This window comes from Numenius arquata, chromosome 4 (assembly GCF_964106895.1).
Source record: "Numenius arquata chromosome 4, bNumArq3.hap1.1, whole genome shotgun sequence".
In the NCBI taxonomy this organism is placed as follows: domain Eukaryota; kingdom Metazoa; phylum Chordata; class Aves; order Charadriiformes; family Scolopacidae; genus Numenius; species Numenius arquata.
The window spans coordinates 57,483,229-57,503,713 of NC_133579.1; the positions used below are offsets into that span (position 1 = coordinate 57,483,229).

The 20,485-nt window shown below is 41.3% G+C and overlaps 1 protein-coding gene across 1 annotated transcript in view; it reads right to left on the bottom strand.

Moving 5' to 3' along the window:
* Positions 1 to 6,015: 6,015 nt before the first annotated feature.
* Positions 6,016 to 20,485, bottom strand: part of BCL2 (BCL2 apoptosis regulator) — a 91,276-nt gene continuing 76,806 nt past the window's right edge. The window contains exon 2 of the mRNA XM_074146546.1: positions 6,016 to 6,150. Coding sequence (XP_074002647.1) covers positions 6,016 to 6,150 — 135 coding nt within the window. The remainder of the gene's footprint in view (positions 6,151 to 20,485) is intronic.

A 20,485-nucleotide genomic window follows, 5' to 3' on the forward strand; every position in this document is an offset into this window, starting at 1 on the left:
GTATGGGACAGCAGAATGGGTCACCTGGAGCGTATGGCACACCTGTGGAGTGTATTTCACACAGCAGCAGCTTATCAAACCTGGGTTGTTGCACCTCGATGCAGAGAGCCCTTTGAAGAAGGCTAGCAAATACTAGCTCTTTGCAGCCTTTTCTGGAGGCTTCCACTCCAGAGAATCAGTCCAGAGTGCAGGTCTTTGGGGTTGTGTCCATAGATGTGGTTCTGGCTGCTGTGTTTTGGGGACCCAGCGAAAGAAGAGATGGGGTAACAGCATGTAAGTGTTTGAATGTAAGCTGTGCGACGTCCTTTGTCAGCTGCCAGCAGCACAGACACTTCTTATGGGTGGCTTTAGTGCATAATTCATGTTGTATTTATAGGAAGTTCCCATGGGTCCTCTTCCAAGTCCTGGATGTAGGTAAGTCCTGATTTTTTCCCATTTGGAGCTCACAGTACTCAATGAACCTACCTGGAAAGAGTGACATATGAGTTGACGGACTTACTAAATTTGTGATCCCAGGTAGTGGGAGCTGTGATAAAAAAGACACTTAGACTAAACCAGAGTCTTCAAACAATCTTCCTTGAGGTGTTGGCTTGCAGACCTACAACACTGAAGTAGCTGTAGTGAGCATAATGAGGTGTTGTGAGAGGTAATTACACTATGAAACATTGAGCACCTGATTAATCAGTCTCCAAACAGTCAAAACAAGGAGAGAGCTCCTCTGTCTTTTGTCGTGGTGGTCCACACAGACCAAGAACCCACCTTAGCTACTCTGAGTATCACCTCTCCACTGTCCTGACGGGCAGCCTGTGGAGACTAGTTGATTAGACCCTCAGAGGGAAATTTTATAAATACGTTCTTGCACAGAGTCCCTTTGTTTTAATAGGAAAGTGGTAGGAGTGCAAGTCACCACCCATATCTTTTAAGCATATTGATAATATCTTGAAAAATATCACAGCACTAAAAAAAAAATCATACATTTAAAACATTATGGGCTTCTGTTGCATACACTTCAATGATGTGAGAGGTTTCTAAAGCATCTCTGCCATCATGAAGTTTAGAAAAGTTTTTTCCTTTTGTTTTTTAGGAAAGTCGCATTCCCATAGTTCCAGGGTCTGTGGCTTTACAAAAATCATCAAATAGTTTGGATTCAGAGGAAAAAAATCAATCACGTGGGTAAATAATATTTCTACAGTATCACTGTGGCTTGCAGATGTTAATATTGAGCAGAACATGTCAATACAACTACCAGGGAGGAAACATTATGTTTCATTGATGGGATTACACAAAATGTTTGAGTAGTTTTTTATGAACAAATCCTAAACAATGCAAATGCAAAACAAGTAACTCACAGTGTGCTTTATTATTTTTTCACAATATTAACTAGACAAACATGGAAGGTTTAATGGCAGCATGTTCTTATAACATTTTAAAGACAAAGAACAACATAATCATATTAAATGATGATAAACTGACAAACTACATTACCATACATCATCCAAAGGTACTGGATAAACGATATTTGCTTATGTACATTTATGCTGGTGATAATTAAAATTCAAATATTCAGAAGAAAAAGAAAAAATACGCTATTTAAATTATAAAAATATACAGGTTTTTTGTGGAATTCTTAATGCTGTGTAACTTTTTGAAAACGATTCCATTGTGTGATGAAGCTGCATTAACTTAGTATAGGAGTGTGATTTAAACCAAATACAGATTAAATTGGCTCTTTTGTATTTAGCCTTGTTTGAAAGAGAGATAGGAATGAAAAACAAAGCTGGGCTTTTGCAGTGAGAAAGAATTTTTATACTCGTAAATCAAAAGATGTTTAATTTTTCATATAGTACTGAGCCATTAACTCATAATACAAATGAATCATTTTGCTAGCTTGTTTAAAGATAGAAAGAGAAAAAAAAAGATAGGCTTTAAACATGCTACTTCACTATACTTTTAATCAACAGGACTTCTAGGTTTGTGGAGTGGATTGCAGGTGCACAGCTAGCACAGTGTCATGCTTCAGGGTCAGAGCATGCAGTCCTTATGTATAGCTGACTCCCATTGCCTCAGCTGGGAAGACTGTGTGCATGCAAGGATTGGGGATACTGGGTCTGTATTCTTTGAACTGCATCACCTTCAAGTTTCCTTTGCACATCTGGTTTCAGAGAAACATTTTTTTTTTTTTCCATAATTCTTCCTTATTAGTGCAACCTTACTTAAGTTGTGTAATCCCCAGTCACAACGGCAAATCGATGAACTTTTATAGCGATTGGATAGTTTTATAATATACAAATTTTGTAATTAAAAATTTTTAGTAATTATAGTCATGTAGCACACACATTTGTAGCTGGTTTTAGTTAAAAGTTGTTTTCAGACCATCTTGGGTGAACTCCTGCATCATACGAAACTTGAGATTTTCTTACATACCAATGTCATTCTCTGTATCTTCCATCCCCCTCCGTTATCTGTATATTCTGTGTTACCTCGACAGCCCCATTACTCTTTTGGTGGATCCAGTGCTTGTTCTATTAAGAAATGACCTCTGTGTCAGCTCTGATTTCAGAATACTTAACTTGCAGATTTTTGTCTTGTTTTTCCATCTGTTCCTACGTTACTGATCTATAAGACATCTTAGGTGATCTTACAGATACTTTTTTTTTTAGAAGCAAAATATTTTCCTTCATTATTTTCTTAATAAATGGAGCGAAAAAGAATTAATGACAAATTAATTGAATACAGTAAAATCAAGTCTTTCTCTTAAATTCCTATGGATTTCCTGTTTTGCAAAAGACTGCCTACCAAATTAACGATGTTTTATAGTGAAGAATAATTGTGGGGTCTCTGTAACCTTTTATTGTGCCCTTATATCATCCTTTTTTCAAGGGAAAGGATGAGAGGTAAACAAATTCCAGGTAACATTCAAATTTAAGCAAGGATATATTTCAGTAATGTTTCCCTCCACTTCTTGACCTCTTCCTTTGTTGTCCTCTGATCTTCCACACCTACCCAACTTCAGAAGTGTCCTTCTTTTTATATTTTTTGCTTTTACAGCTTGTATATGCTGAGAGTGGTCAGCTGTGTGTGCATACATAGTGACAGAGGATGGATTTTCACTGAAGCATAGTCTTGGAGCATGGAAGTCTATAAGGCATTTTGTGGGAACAAAAATCTTAGTGAAAGTGTAATGAAGAATAGGAAAGACAGGAATTATTGCAAAAGAAATGCAGGAGTGAGAGGAGAGGCTTTTATTAAAGAAGTTCAAGCTTTTATATACATTCAATGTTTCTAATATGTTTCTTAATAAAGGTATTATCAACTATCATTATACCTAATGCAGCCACAATACTGTACTATTCTGCAGTCAGGATGGGAAAACTCCATTAGCTCTTTAATAAAATAAAATCAACAGTCATCATGACTCTTCTTTTTGCCTAGTATTAACTAATACGCTGGGATGTCCAGTGAGTAGACACAACAGAACACAAAATCCTCAGTATTTATTTAAATGTGTATCATGTGTCTTCTTCATATTATTTCTAAAGCAGCTTTAAAAAACTTTTGCCATCGGAAGGTATTAAAAAATAAAACCCATTCAAATTATCCTGGTAGTATAGCAGCACTGGAATTGATAGTTACTCTTTTACTACTTTTGACAATGTAAACCTTTAATAAAATAAACAATATTGAAGCAATTTGAGGTCTAATAGTTCATGAACTTTAATGGGCGTATGGGCACAAATTGAAACGAAGACTAGATTGTGAAATGAAACATTAGCTTGATACCAGCCAATTCCACTTGTGAAATTGGCTGCAGACAAATTCGGCTTGGAAGCTGAAAAAAAACCAAAGCCCACACTCAATCCACAATACTTGGTTGCTCCCATTTCAAATATTTTTCATATGAACCCTACACGAGCATGCCCACTTCTGACAGAAGCACTCTGAAAATATTGCAGGTGCTTTTTGTTTGATGGTGGGATTTTTCTTTAATCAAGCATAGTTCACATTTTTGTGTTCTTAGAAACATTTCCTTTCTATGTTTCCATAAAATTAAAAGTAATTTCAAATTTGAAATGTAAGCTCGGTCCATCTTTGCTCATACAAAGTGTAGGTGCCACGACTAAATATCAGTAAAAATGCTGAGATGTACAACTCTTAAAAAAACAAACAAACAAAAAAGCAGCTTTGAAGACACAACATCAACTACAGCCTTAACATTGAACATATTACATTCCCAACTTAATGGAGATCATTTGCATATAATGCCACAAAGTTATTTAACTGTAATCTTGAGGTTGAATCTACAGTTTATTCACTGTATTTTTTTCACCCTTAGAGCACTTATGTATTGTACGGTACATTTTATCCAGAGCTTAGCAACCTTTTTCTTTTTGTGTGTGGACATCCATTTACCCACAAATCCCAGATTTCAAAAGTTTCATAGAAAAAAATAGGAGATAGGAGCGCTTGACTTAAAAACATTTGAAGCTGGACATTTCCATGCCTCGGAGCAGCCAGTGGGACACGCTTCAGACTCTTCGGCTTCATCGGGACTCCTGGCCCCCTCCGAGGGCACGGAATGGCCCACTTTAAAACGCATTGACACATCTGTTTTCATAACACAGATCTGTTTATAAAACTGCACACTGAGTACTCTGCATTAATTTTACTGGAGTTGCATTTTGTAACACAAGCAGGTGACTTCACACCTCCCCCCCCCCCCTTACCCCTCCTTACCCCCCTTTTCCTCCACCCTATTTTCGCTTGAAATGACAGCAGGCACCTGCGCAACTGAGGTGTCAAAGAGTCTCTGTCCAGAGAGAGGATTTGGAGTTTCTTCATCGTCTTTTCTTCTGTAGACAGTCTTAGGAAATTATTAGCATGAAATAATTTTGAGGGTGAGGGGCAGGAGGACAAAGCTCACTTTCTTTTCCTGTTACGAAAATGAACTTGATTTTGGTGTCCAGTTTGATAAACAAGGATAGTCAGAGCTAATCTGTAACTCAGCTGAGGTCTGCTTCTTGCCAAATAAAATTAAGATCTTTTTCAACTTTCAGGGATTTAGAGACTGCATCTAATTGGTTTCAAACCCCTGGAGGACTCAGTAAGTAAACAGGATTAGTTGCAGATATGAGCCCACTAAAGTGGGACACAGGTCAGGTCTTCAGACTCCAGCTCTGCTCTGTCGAAGCAGGCACTTAAGGTCTCCTGATGTTTCTGTGTCAGTAGCCGCAAAAAAAACCAAAACGTTTTACTGCTGAGAAAATCATTGGAACGGCAATTTCCTGCAAGCTCCAAAGATTTAGCTTCACACTTCTATTAAAAAAAAAAGTATTTGAGTCGACATGTATTAGGGTGTTGTGATTATGATGTGATGGCACAACTGGTAACTTGAAAATGCATGTTTGCAAGGCATAGGCAATCATATTTCCAACTGTTCTCCTGTAGGGATAGCCAGGTGTCCTTCAAGAAGTTGCCATCTTGACTTCACATATGTACCATGTTGAATCGTCTACTTCATTAGTTCTTGCCAGCAGGACATGGTGAGAACTTTGTTCACGCTGACCTTGTCTTTCAGATCCCTCCCAGTCACGCGGAAAATGCAAGGAAAATCAACAAAATTATGCAGCCTTTAGCAGCTCAAGTAACTGCCCTCGTAAGTGTAAGCAGGTAGGTCTTTGTTAGTATATTTGCTCTTCAGAGATAATATATAATCCAGCCAGCTGCAAAAAGAACCTAAAATACTTTGGGGCTCATTAAAGTTAAGAATAACAACATGATGTGATGACAGATACAACTTGCAGAGTTTCTGAAAATAGCAGGTTAAAATGCAAATATCTTTTAATAAATAATTTTCCTGCAATGTAAAAATAAATGATATTTCCTTTGGCAGTAATAGCTGATTTAATCTTTAGATGGGAAGTTGTTTTGCTCATAAAATATCATTGTGCTACAGAAAAAAAAATATTATTTTGTTGTTTTGAAAGACTTTTGTAATCCACGATAAACTGGGTGACTCTACTTATGTCCGAGATAAGCGCCAAGAGTGATGCAAGCTCCCACCAGAACCAAACTCAGGATAGTCTTCAGAGAGATCCAGGAGAAATCAAACAAAGGCCTCATACTGTTGCCATACAGCTCCACGAAGGCATCCTAGAAAGGGAAATAATGGAATATCAGAATTGCAGTAACTTTTTCAGAGAGGGAGGGCAACTTTTTCATGCTCAATCCAGCAATCACACTGGCACAAAAACCCCCCACAAACCTACTGAAATAGGGATTTGGGAGCTATGTTTTTGTGCAGTGCTTAGCACAAAGTTCTCCTGCCTTTCTTTACAAATGTTGCTGTAATTACTTACGGTCGTGACTTCTGCTTTAGGCATGCCCAGTCTAACAGAAAATATAGGAGTATAAATTTTTAAATATGAGTACCACCATTTTGGCTCCTGAATGTTCTATATACAAACATACACAAAGGAGGTAAATGGACCTTCATTCTCCAAACCTTTCATTTCCACTGAATGTTGGGCATCTATATTGCTGGTCAGCTTTGCTGAAAATAAGGCAGTATTTATTTGGTTCCCTTGGGATAGGTTCAGAAGACTACATGTAGTAGTACCCACAGATGTTTCTTCTGTATGAACTGAAGCCGTTAGGGTTGTGTTACACCTCTGACTGACAGTCTTTCACAACGGCCACCGAAAGGGGTGACACCTTGTCCTGTGCTCCTGCTAATCGTGCCTTGGATGTGGCAATGGTCTGGCTGTATGGTCTATTGGGCCAACCAGCTGATCCAACAGCCCTGCCTAAAAAAGAGCTGTCTTGCCATAGGATCATCTTGTCAGTCTGACTTGCCCTCCAGCCAAGACACTCAGCTAGAGGAAGAGGAGGGGAAGAACAGAGTGATGCCACTTCTTGTGGCTGCCCACAAATCACCTGGCATGAGGTGTAGAGTCCTCCCCCGCAGTCCAGCCCAAACCACCCTGGGTTTCTCCTTCCAGCTGCAGTGCTCCACGTATGGAGAGCTGTTTTGTAAAGCTGCTCTGGGGAAGCCTGGAGGTCCATGTAGGCACCGAATGGAAAGGCTGTTTAAGTAGCAGAGATGATAAAGTTTTTTCACTGGGATTTGACTGGGCTAGTGATCAGGTGGGTGATACTCTGCATGTAACGCCTTTCTTTCAGGCTCCAATTCCTAACAAATGTTAAGCTTCAAAGCATTCCTAAGAGACACATAAATCACATCGTATGGCATTAGAGCAGTAAATAGTGAAGACTTTAAAAATGAGGCAAAACTGATGGTGTCATTTAGGGCAACTCTTTTATTGTGCAGCCAATGGAGGTCTGCTCCCAAACTACTGAGATAAACCCATGAAATAGCTATTGAATGTGGGCGTTTCCATCTCTACCTTTATTGCTCTGGAATTCCCATTTTTGGTAGAAGTTAACATTCTCTATTTACGTTATAGCACCTTTAGCTGTTCTGCAATGATACTATGCTAGGAGGTAATCTGCCTTCTAGAAATCCATATATGTTATGGTTTACAGCAGGAATTAAGGAGAAAGTCTCCATTATTAATATAAACCTTCCAGCCAAGTTAATTTTCTGTAAATTATGTAGTCAAATTAGCCTCCATCACTAGCTATCTCTAGTTATTGTCAGAATAAAAGTGTTTGTGGTTTTACCACGAGAGGGCGTGTAAGGTTTTTTAATATTTTCCCATTTTGACTCCTGTTCACTAGACACTGAGTGAGATTCAAATAAATAATAGGTATTTGCTTCCAAAGTACGTTATTACATAAGTAATATTGATGCATGTTGTTGGTAAGAGTGAGTGTCAGTAGGTAAGAGTTCGTAACAGAATAGCAATAGGCTTTGGCCAACAGATTGACCTGAAAATATGTCTGCCTGCTGCTATTTCTCAATGCTTGTTCCTCCAGGCAATTTTCAAACTTGGGTTTCCAAAGGTATATTCTTAAGAGAAAGCAGCTTAACCTTTGCGGGGAATGTTTTAGCACGAACTCTTCATTCCGGAGAAAATTTGGCAACTTTTGCTTAGCTGCCCGGTTTTTGAAATAGACATTTGCAAACTCTGGCCTTAATATTCTGCTGTGCTGTTGTAGAGCTGAAAAAACACACTCAGTTTGCTGTGCAGCTCTTTGGAAAGCTGCATTTATTTCTCCTTAAGGCTATGAAGTAACACAATATCCTAAAATGTTACAGACTGGGCTAAATCCTGTTGTCGCCAGTGCAGACTCCCTGACTTCCATGGGAGCTTTGTCTATATAGAGAGTTCAAGACCAGGCCTTATAAAAATACAACAAGGGTAAAGTTCAACACTTGGTGATATTATTACGGGTGGAAAAGAGAGGAAATGAAAAAAAAAAAAACCCAAACCATCCATGGAAACGCAAGTCATGTGAAAACATTTTAATGTTAAGATTTCCATGGTTTCTTTCTGTGGGGAAGGTCTCACTTCTGTATATTCATGACAACCAATGCATACAGAGTATCAATATAAAAACGAGCATATTTTGTGTCTCCCTTCTATCCCAGTTTAGGAACATTCCCCCCAGTTTGTCTGGGAGACCATTTCTAATGATTCGGTAGAGCTCCTGGTACTGGGTATGAAGATGGACGGAGGGGTATTGTAAAACTTGAAGACAAGGCAAAAGTATGGCATAAGCTATAGCTCAAAAGAGGAATGTTAACAAAAAATGTGCAGCATGCAGTACTTTTAGTCCGAGATTATTACAACAATAACATGAACCCAACCTAATGGTGTCTGCGCTATATATTACAAGTAGCTCTTTATGATCGTTCCCCCTCCCCTTCTCAAACATCCTGATTAGGCCTATTTCCGAAGCTTGTTTGAACAGCCTGTCACTATTTGTTTAAGTTTCAAACCTGTTTTAAATAAACACATGTCCATTTTATGTACTAAAACAAGGAGGGGGAGGAGGGAAGTATGACCCATTGCCGAAAACTATTTTAGCACAAAGAGAACCCTTAACAGAATCTCAACTGTTTCATAAGGTTTGTCTCCTTCTGTAAACCCATGTATTTGTCACTGGATTTTTGTCGCCTAAACCAGTCTGTTTAAAATAAGAGAATCTCTGCTAAACCAAATAAGATTAGGAAAATTGCTTGAGACACTTGATGTCCTCTGAAAAGCACTCTTTATAATGAAAGCAAGAGTCCCCTTGGCAAATAGACTGAGGCAAGTTCTGGCTTGGTCAACCTTTCTGGAAGTCTTACACAGTTGGAAAGAAAATGGTTGCAGACCTTGCTTTTAAGACCTACCTATTCAAAATTTAATGGAAAGTTATATCCTGGATGTAAAGTTATATCAAGGCAGTTAAAAGTTATATGGCAAAGAACTCTTCATTCAGCTCTGTAAGTTTTTAAAAAGTAATTTCTTAAGAAGCTTTTATTAAGTCGAATCAGTCCGTTGCTGGTTTACTATGCAGCTTTACGCTGACTGTTTCTGTGAAGCAAGAAAGGTGGCAGTGGGGAACGGAAAGATGCTCTGCTGAAGCTCCTCTTAGCACCAAAGCACCCAGGATACCTGCCTCACCTCCCTGGGCTCAATTGGCAAGCCAGGAAGATCACCCCAAGGGCACCCCTTCCTTCCCTCCTGCCTGTTGAACTATAGGCAGGGAGGACATAGCGTGTTCCTGGCCCGAGTTCCTGGGATTTGCAGGGAGCCCAGGGCAAAAGTGGAGTTTGTCACCCTCGGAGGATTAGGAGGCGTAATAGCGCACTGAGTCAGGGCAGACTCCAAACAAAGCATCCAGATCACACTACCCCGCTCTTCCGCTGGCCCAAATTCGGCAGCTCTGATCCAAGAAACAAATGTCATCTTTAATTACACAGGCATTTTTTTTGCTTGCGCATCGAGCCGAGTTTGTTCAGTCTCAGTCCTTTTGCAACCCTGCTTGAGAGGCAAGGCAGAGCTTCTCGGCCGCAGAGACGTACGTACTTCCCAGAGGCTGAGCCCAGCGAAGCCTTAGGGATCGGATGGCTCCTTACTGAAAATAGGGAGGGAGAAGGCAGTCTCAGCCTGGCATTTCTGACTGAGGGGGCGGTCGGGAGAGTAAACACGAGGAAGTAAAGTCTTCCTTTTTCTACCTGAATCAAACAGCTGGTGAGGAAGTGACTTTATTTCCCTCGTTATCATTGGGTTGACAGGATATCCTCTTGAGCCACAGTGTATTGAATGAAGAGCCAGTGAGACTTCCATTTTACTGAACGGGAATTGCCTTGAGGTTATTTTACGCTGCCCTCTCCAGTGACTTCAAAATAAACAAACAAACACACACTAGCTCCTGGCTTTTGAAGAAACCCGCACAGGTCTGAATGAGGTGGCCTTGCCACCCGGCATGGGGCAGGAGAGGGAATGGCATAAGCCCCAATGCCAAGGTTTAGCAGCTGAATGACTTTTCCCTCACCCCTCCCTCCATATAAATGACATAAATTCTCATAAAAACTTTCGATCCCAAATGGCAAGTCATTTCAGAAAGAGTTTGGGGAGGGAGTGGAGAGAGCTGGTTAAGCCGTCCCATGTTTTCTATGCAGTGAAACCTCATTAAAATGTCATCTTGAAGCTAACGAGAGAAGTTCTTGGAACACAAAAAATAGACAAATCTGTGGCTGTTCTTTTCCCAAAGAGTTTATGGGTCTTTTATGCAAGCTTAAGTCATGAGTACATGCAAATAAGGACAGCTCAGACCTTGACCATGTTGTGCTGAGGTGTGTTGTTTTGTCAGGTCGGTATCTTTAGAGAGGCCGATATCTTTTTATGCCCGGCAGTGCCGACATGCTGGCAGTCCAGCCAGGTGCATGTTATTGAATTATAATGGGAAGGAAAAGAAAGTGTCACCACACAAGCCCTGCCAACCACAGAGGGCGAACCTGCCTGGGGAGTGGCTTTGGCACGTGCACCCCTTCCTGATCAAATCCCCATGCACGTGATTCAATATTTTCCCCTCCTCACCGTTGGATCTATTCTGAATTCTCTGTTTCCACAATGCCCAATGTAGTCCCAGGTCTCCAGCTGATGTGTTAGCTGCTGGCTGCATAACCCTTTTGTTTCTTCAGTGATATCTGTGGTTTCTGACTTTGGACAAAACTGGTTCTCATCACAGTGGCTCTGCCTAACTTCTTTGTTCCCTGTCCCTGCTATCTATTTGTATAAATTCTTGCCTCGGTGATCTTGGGGGGCATATCTTGCAGGTCCTAATCTTGCCAGGCTCTCACTGAAGTCTATATGTGAATTGAAATCAATGGAAATATTATTTGCATGGCTGACTAAACATGGCACTCGGATGGAGACAGCCAAGGAGCAGGGACTAACCGTGGTTAGGTGTGTAAATGAAAACTGCTGCATATGCTTAGAAATCTATAAATGTGAGTGGTTATAGTAACAGGGATGACTAGTCCTCCTGTCCACACTCCCAGAGAGTGACCCTGCTGGCAGGCAGATTTCCTCCAGACCTCTGTGAGATAAAGGACAAACCCAGGCTTTGGGGAATGGTCAAGCCATCTCTTTAAACACAGGGTTTGTAAGGTGTTGATCATTCAGCTTGCATGGAAACCCATGCCATGCTCAGACTAGGCCACGTTCTTGTTAAACCAAGTCAGCATGAGAAATGTTTCAGTAATTTAGTCTTGACGTCTCTACTTAATTCAGTTAGACGTGGCTCTGCAATATGCAAAAGCCCAGACCTAGTGGAGGCTGACTTGTTTTCTTATTCCTGGAAAGGCCCACCCTAAAATGAGGTATTTCTGGCAGCAGCGTAATAGTTGTAATGTCACTACAGCAGCTAGCTGGTGGTATTTTATGGGTGCCACTTCTGAGGGAGCAGTATTAGCATTAATGAGAGAAGGAAGGCGAGAAGGCCTTCTGGACAAAATCCTCGATGTTCAAACAACACGGTCAAATCTGCTCTACTCGTTCCCTCACAATTTTCTTTTCAGATCTTTTGTAGGTTGATAATCTTAGCCAACTAATTTGCTATTTGTTTGCATAAATATTTAGCGGTCTTAGTTTTACTTTCCAAAGGTACCCTACTTAGGTAGAGTGCTAGAAGCTGTGTGTAACTCATACCTAGAAAACAAATGTGTCCCTGCTGTCTCTGTTGCACCGAGAACCACTCAGTTTTAGGCCACCTTCTTTTCCTTCTACTCAAATTTATCAAACCTGTTCTAGAGAGTTTATATTCACATACAACAGTAAACTTTGCAAACATTTATGGATTTGTGGACCACTATGGAGGAGAGAACAAGTGTCACAGAGTTGCTGGGGGGACTTGTCTCATCCCATAACATCGCTCTTACGCTTGCATCCTCTGAAAAGAAGCTAGATGCATTAGGACCCCTGAAAAATCTTCAGAATGACTTTAAAATGAAAATAATTTCAAAACTAGTCTGAATGACAGTGCAGGCCTGTTTCTCTCAAAATCTTGTCTAAATTCTCCCTCTTGCTCGTAACTTACTTTCAATATGAGTGCCCTTACACTGGAAATAGCCCACCTAATCCAAAAGCCCAAGTCTGAAGATCTGGCTGCAGCCAGTACGTTGGTAGTAGAGGGAAATGTGAACACATCCCCCGTTGTGTTCCCTGCCTGCTCCTGCTCCCCAGGCAGCTGCAAAAGAGTTAAATCACATAAACCGCCTGAGAAATGGGAACCGAAAGTAGCTGCTTGTAGAAATGCTCAAAGTGCTGTGGCACGGTGGCGTTTGTCATCAAGGCCATGGAAGGTTTTCTTTAAGAAGCGCATCCAGCTGTGCTGGGCTGGAAGTGCAGGTATTCATGGAGGGAGAGAGGGGAAAGCAAGTGAGCAAGACTGGTGAGGAGGGCCTGGCTTGGGGTGGCCCCTGCCAGAAAAGGCACAGCCTGCATGCAGACGAGAAGGGTGAAATCGGACCAGTCTGAGCAGGTCATCCCATCAGCTGAACCACGAGGGACCAGCCACGCATTTTTCTGCTTCTTGTTTTAATACCCGTCCGGGAAACACTCCGTCCCGTGTTTGTTGCCTCAACACTCAGTTCTGACCCAAATCCCTTTGGCTTGACTGACTTTGTGCTCGGCGTTGAGCAAGAGTAACATAGAGCCAGAGTGGTGGCCTCGGTGCTCCCCAGTGCTCCCGGCACCTTCTGCAGAGGTGCCACCTGTCCCTCATGTGACTGGTTTTTCTAAATCTTGTGACAATCAACTGATTTACAGGGGAATGAGACAACACAGCTAACCTTATGATAAAGTAACCTCATGATAAATCTGCAATTTAATGAATAAGTGCAAAAAAAGCTTATGCTGTAGACTTCAACGGACAGCTACACTTCTACCAGCAACCACCTGGAAAATATGAATTTGCGCATGTGTTTTCTTTGGCAGCTGACACCTCATTAGCAGCCCAAACCATTTCTGCTCACCTGTAAAAGCCTTACTTGAGGTAGAGAAGAGGCAGTGGTTTTTTTTGGTTATTACTTTCTCTTGCTATTTCCCAGGTCAGCCCTTGGGTGCTGTACTCTACCGGGCACTATGTGTCAGCATTAGCTGTCGGGGAGGCAGATGTGTCCTGGCTGTCAGGCAGCCCGATGGAACAAGCTGCAAGTCTCCTGCCTCCAACACAGTGCGTACAAGAGTGGAGGCCTCTCGGTGGCTTGCTCCATGCTTTCATTGTTTCACAGCTAAGTGATCATGGGAAATTAAAATAAGGGGAAGTTCCTGGTCTGCATCTGCTCAGAAGAGATTGGTTTTGGTCTGGGTGCCTCCCCTCCACTCCTCCTTCTTGTCCACTCTGCCCTGTTCACCTCTTGCACAAAAGCACAAGATCTGGGAGACAAATGGAAGGTGAAGGAACAAGGAAAGGAATGAGAAGAGTCTGCGTAGACTGAGGCAAGTGGGAATTTAGGGAAAACGAACTGCCTAAATAGGACAGGAGAAAACTGCCTGCAGCCATAATGAGCTGATCCTACTTTTAAGCTAAGATAGCTTTATGAGTTGCCTTGCCCTAGGGAGGGGCTGTTCATAGGTTAGGGCTGGCTGGTAAATCTTGAATTTTTGGGTTCATCCAGAAAGTCTTTTGGCAAGTGTTATCAGGTAAGAGCTAACAGGGACCATATGAAAAAACAAGGAAGAGTCAAGAGTGTAAGAATACAATTCATAAGCAGACTGAAGGACTTTGTTTTGTTATTCAAAACAGCTCTTAAATTAATTTGCCTACACAGTTGTAAGCCATTAACTATGACCATTAGATTTATTTAAATGCCACCAAGCAAAACCAAAATATGAAGACTTAAAATGCAAACTGCCTCTGCCCCTCCACCTCCAAAACCAACACCAAAACAGGCAACCTATAGGAGAAATGGGATCCTCCTCTCATGCAAAAGCAAGTACCACTGGGATGTTTGAAAGTGACACATCTCCTACCCATATACTCTGTGAAAAGAAATATTCCTTGCTGATATAAGAAAGGGCGTAAAATCTGTGTGTTTCCTTTTAGCAGGAAGCTTTAAAACTGAAAAAAATGTTAGAGACTAGTAGCAGGAGAAAAAGGGTTATTCTGTACTTTAGGGGCTTTGCTAGTGTCACTGTTCTGGCCAAATCCTTCTGTGGAGACACGGATTATACCAGTTGAAGGGGTCTGCCAGCATGCTTGAAGTACCTCCCAAACAATGTGAGTTATACTGGCAAAAGGCTTCCTCTATTTGGTGTAAGTCTATGTAAGTCTACAGAGTGGGGAAGGGAATCATGCCAAAATAGTTATCTTTGTAGGCTAGGGATGTGATTTTTTCCCCATGAGATAGTTATGCTGGCCAGACTTTGTCATGTAGACCCTAGGAACTTTTATTTGCAAAATAAGACTGTAATTTATTTTAACCAGATGTTCAGCACTGATCTGTGTCTGTGCATTCGCAGCGCACTCCAAGTAATTTTTACTGTGAAAGACATATACCTTGGACACCGGTAAGATTTTAAAAACATAATGCTGAAACTTTAAGGCTGTGGAGGGCTTATCTTTCCTTTTGGTGGTGATGTGTCTTTCCCAATGAAGTAAGCCGATGTTCTGGTATTGAGTTTTGCTCCTGTCAATTGGAGCCTCTACAGGTCCTGTAAGGCAGAAGGCTCAGCTCTCCCATCTATCACACATTCACATCAATTGCTGGAGCAAGTCATGCAGTTCCAGACAACCTAATGGTTGCTGGGAGCATAGGGTGAGAGCTGAGGTGACCTAGGATCTCTCATTTTTGTAAAAGAGCAGGAGGTATGAGTGCCAGTCCTCTGAAACAACAAATCCCTCTTTGTTTTCTTTCGTGCCTAGTGTTCCTGAGAGGAGGCAGGGGCTGGTTCTGCTACACGACAATGATCATCAGAGTAGCCACATAGCTGTCACTGGAGCCTGAAGTACCTACCACTATCAACAAGTTACACATACACATCCTTGGGAACAGCTGAAATACAGCTTAGCCTGCATTCCTATGGCCACTCATTCAAAACAGAAACTAAAGGATTTGGTTAACTGCTGGGTTTTTTTGTTGGTTTTTTTTTATAAGCCTGCATGTCCTTGCAGATCATTCACAAAGGACTGCGCATTTATATTTCCTGTTGACATCCTTTGAAAGGGAGAATGCCAATGGAAATTGGATCTTTAAATGAAGAATTTCTGTGTACAGCAAGTCAGATGAAAATTCATGAAGGATTTAAATCTATGATTGTGACCTTGAACTAACAGCACGAGGAAGGAGAAGGCCGTTAACTTAGGCAGGAAAGACTGGTAATTACTTCAAGTGTTGGTGTTTCCAAGTGAGCAGAAATTTCATGCAAAATTTTAGATACTCAAAGGAAAGAATAAAAAAGAAAATTGGGAATATCAGCCAAGAAAAAATAAATGCATTACCTATGAAATCAGTGCTTGAAAGCTTTCCCACTTTCTAAAATAAACAAGATCCCACAGACCGGAAACTGCAGATCAAAATTAATATAAGGTCCTAAACCCAGCCATTTACTTTTTTTTAATACTTTGAAGCGCAGGTGGGTCCACATGGCAGAGTGCAGTTCTGTGGAGAGGAAGAGAGCACTGACCTTGCACTGAAGAAGCCAGCTCAGAGGCAGGTACAGGGGTGCAAGCGCTATAGGTAGATTAGAATAGTACTCCAGGTGGGCTAACCATTCCTGCTGTGAAACTGGTGCAACCACAGTTCAGAGGCAGCCAAAGTATCCCTGTGCAGCACTGTTCTGTGTTATGTAAACGTGCCCTGAGGCACCACTGGAGAAAAAATAATGGATCCTGCTGCCCACAGAGAGTCTTACAGCATCGCCTTCCCCGTACAGCAACGTGCGCAGTGACTCTTGTGCCAGCAGCTGCTGCTGAAAGGCCAGTTTTTCTTGCCCGGTCACTTCAAAGTAGCCTCAAGAATTTAATTAAAGCATTAATCTGCAGTTAAAGAGCTGCCCTTGCTTAAGAGCCAGAGGAAGTGATTACAAGAGTTGAGGGATTAACGCGTGGTAGAAGGAGAGGGAATAGATCTGGAAGTAGGTACAGCAATCATCTAGAGAATGACCACGAATAGCTCCTGTGTGCAACAACCTTGTGCATCTGTCTCTCTTTGGGTGATGACCTGTGCCCATCTTGATGCTCTTTTCATTGGAGCTCTGCCATTGCTGTCAACCCACTGCTTCTCCCCCAGATCTTCCATCACCACTATCTGCTGCTTCTACCTCTGAGTGGGAAGGCACAAGGATGGTTTCCATCAGCTTTGCATCAGTAGAGGCTTCCTGCCACAGGGGTAACTCTCAACTGGCAATTTATGGCTGGGATCTAATGTATAAGTGACATAACCCACCCAGGAGCTGCCTTCGGACCCTCCTATAGTTAACTGTTGCTGTTATAAGTTTAGACAAATCCAGGAAATCACATGCAAAATTCTGTCTGATTTGCTATCTAATCTTCTTCTATCTAGGTTCTTATACCACACACATTGCTGTGGTATCTGAGCATCTTGGTGCCTGGATGCAATTCAGTTAAACCCTTTTCAAGCTAGCAGTCTAAGCTGCAGTCCTGACACTTCTCTTAGCCACAGCCAACTGTTTTGCTATGAGCAAACTGTGAAGAAGCTTCTTCAAAGGCTCCCTGAATGTACCAGCTTCTCTTGTCTTCTTTTCCCAGATAATGCAAGGTTGGGAAACTTGCCAAGCATCACGCTAAACAGAAAGAGACGTTCAAATTGCAGTGAGTACAGGAGCCAAGGGAGCCCAGTCTGCCAGAATGTTATTGTAGCGTTCTCAAGAAGCTCACGGCATTAAGACTTCATTTTGTTGTGTGCCTGTCTGTCTAGGAGATGCTCCACTGGAGGCCAGAAAGTCATTGCTTCCTCAATATTAAATACAAGTGTCTTGACCAGCTAGAAGCCATTTTTCAAGTCAGTTTTCTTTCTTTTTCTTTTAAGATTGGAGGTGTTTGATCCTGTGGTTACTGTTGCATGAATCAGAACTTCTGCTTTCAAGAGGATTTTAGATATACCCTTTTCTGATGACTGTACAATCGAAGCAAGAACACAGACAGGGACCAGCAGTCAAAAAGGTGTTGAAAGGAAGCTGTATTATTTCTGGATGAGAAATACTAGATACGAGTTTGATTTATTTAAGCCCAAGTAAGGGAAGAGAAAAGTTCAGAACTTATCTACACTTTAACAGTAAAGAAGCAATCCTCCCCCCAGGAGGAACCATTTATACTGATATCAAAGTGTATTCTGACTCATTAACTGAAATATGTTGTGCTGGTGGAAGACAGTTATATCAACAAGATTTTGTCTACATAAGGGTTTGCACCAGTATAATTTATATCCATAAAAAAAGTCAGACGCATAACAACATGAGTGTAGAGTGCAAACCAGGCATGAAACTCGGGGGAAAATTTGCAAGCCAATGTTTTGAGATATGTGTTTGATTTTTACAAATTTGTGTTTTAAAAGTTCCTGTATGTCTATAACGAGAGCAGTTAAAACCAAAAAAAAAAAGAAAACCAAACCAAAACCAACAATCTAGAGCAACATAAGCATCAAGAAACTAAAAGAAAACCAACCCCCCTTCCGTTTTTTTGGCTATTTATTCCCACAGCTTTAGCCATGGAGTTGGGGCGGGGAGGGGAAGAAGCTGAACTGAGCCTGTGATCACAGCATTAAGTTGATTTGACTATTAGAAAACTTTAATTTAAATGTTCCCCACAGGGTTTCTGGTATTTATTTCTTTATTTACTTCTTGAGCCTATTTAATACTTTGACCTGAAGGAAGAAGATTTTGCACAAGCAAGAGGATTAAAGGTTCAAATTAGTTAAAGATGAAACAAATCTATTGATTCATTAAAGCCCAGTGTTCTCAGTGTCACCAGTGATACTATCATATATTAAACTGTTAATATGCTTGACATGAAGAAAAAAGGCATTTTCAGCATAGGTTACAGATGGCTTTTGATTGGAAAAAATACACTCCTCCTTTGCATCCTTTTCGCCTAATGTTTTCTGTCCCATCCAAATGGCCTTCCTATGTATGCAACAACCATGGGAAGGCTAGTGAGTCTCTTGCTATGCCTGCCTGCCCCTGTATATTGGTTTTAATCTTATTTTCTCATCTCTGGCTACTCCCTAATTATACTTCTTGACTTGCATCCTTTTCATTCACTGGGCTTTTTTGCATGCTTTGTTCACATACCCGCTTTCCTTCTCATGTGTGTTTCTTCAGCTATTCCTTGTGTGATTCCTTCTTTCTGTGGCTGTGTCACCTTCTTTCGGTCAATACCTCCATTTTCACCATTCATTTTCATACATCCAGTAATACCTTGCAGTTTCCGCAAAGCATTTGGGTGTACATGAGTTACACCTTTCCTTGCCGGTATATTGCTTATTCCTGTCTGTAGAGTTGAAGTTAGAGAAGACAAATGCATGATTGTCATCGTGCCAGCTAATCGCACTTGAGCTGTGGTCCCAGCAGGTTTTAACTGCAGCTGGCTGCCACAATGCTGAGTGCAGCCTAGGTGGATGTAATTGCCAAGTCACTGCGGGCATTGTGCCAAGGGGGCTCTTCAAGGTTGTGTTGTGACACAATGGTAGCCTACAGTGGAGACTAGCCCTGGCCAGTACTCAGTGAGACTCCAATACCCAGTTTGTGACTCGAATAAACCTAAGCTGAGGTGGTGTTCCTCTAGAAGCAAGCAGGGTTGGGTAGGAGTGTTTGAAACAAGGCTTAGTACAAACACCAGTTGTGTCTGTGTTGCTGTGAAGCCAACACAAGACCATGCTCAGAAAGCAGGGGTACCTGGGCACTGTACAGCCGCAGTTCAGCCCTGCTCAGTGAATCCTAATATGTGGAAAGTGCAGCACATCTATGCGTTTTATCAAGAAGCTGGGAGCCGCTGAGCCATACGAGAAGCTCTCTGAAGGCTTTCACACTCCTGGGAGGAGGAGCAGCTCATAAAGCTGTGTTTAGTACATCACCTCTGGCCAATTTTTAAGGGTGAATATAGGAGAAGATGAAGTTGCTCTTTGCTGAGTTTCTTAGGTACCAAAATAACGTACTTATGACACAGTTTTTAAGAAAGCAAAATAGCACCAATTCGAAGAGATGAAAGGTATGATCCATGAACACAGTAGCTGCTACACTGAATTAGCCTTGTGGTCCACCTAGATGTTAAGACTTAGTGAGTCAGCTACAATCGGTTTGTGATTAACACCCAAGTTAAGACTAGTTTCTTCTTTTTGTGTATCACTTTTCCAAGATGCTGTCCCATCAAGGGTCAAGAAATCCCTAATCTGTGTGACTCCTGATCTATTTGGCCAAGCACAGAGGAGTAGCCAAAGTCCCTATTGCCACATTTTTGTTAACAATTCCTTTGAGTTCAACATTGCTCATTCCGTTTCCTTTTCTTAAGCTGGATATTAGCAACAAAGACCTGCTAATGTCTTTACTTTCCAAAAGTTGTTAAAATGCTTTGGAATTTCTAGTTTAGCATTTATTTATTTGTCTTCAGAGATTCAGCTGCATAGTCCTTCCCACCTAAAGTTCAGCTAAATAATGTTCATGTTATCCTTCTGTACAGAGGTATCTCCTCTGCCTCTGCGGTCCGGTCTTTCTTTCCTGAAGTAAGTAGATAATTATGTTGTTCCACTACATTTCCCTACCACCCTTTATTATTGAAATCATTCTCCATGGCAAAATACTCTGATTGTTCTTTTGCTTTTAAGCTTGTTACATTTGTCTAAATACTTAGGCTTATTCAGGTTCTTTTTCTGATACCTTCCCAGTTTTACTGAATTCCCTTTTATGCATTTACCAAAATTACGACTCTCCGATGGTCGTAATTGGCATCGTGTTCTCTGAATTCACAAGATGCTGCCATATATACAGATGTGTTTAATAGACATATCTGACTAATATGTTCCCCAGATCCTCATAACTTCTGGCTTATTTGCAGAATCTACTTCTGTTCTGGT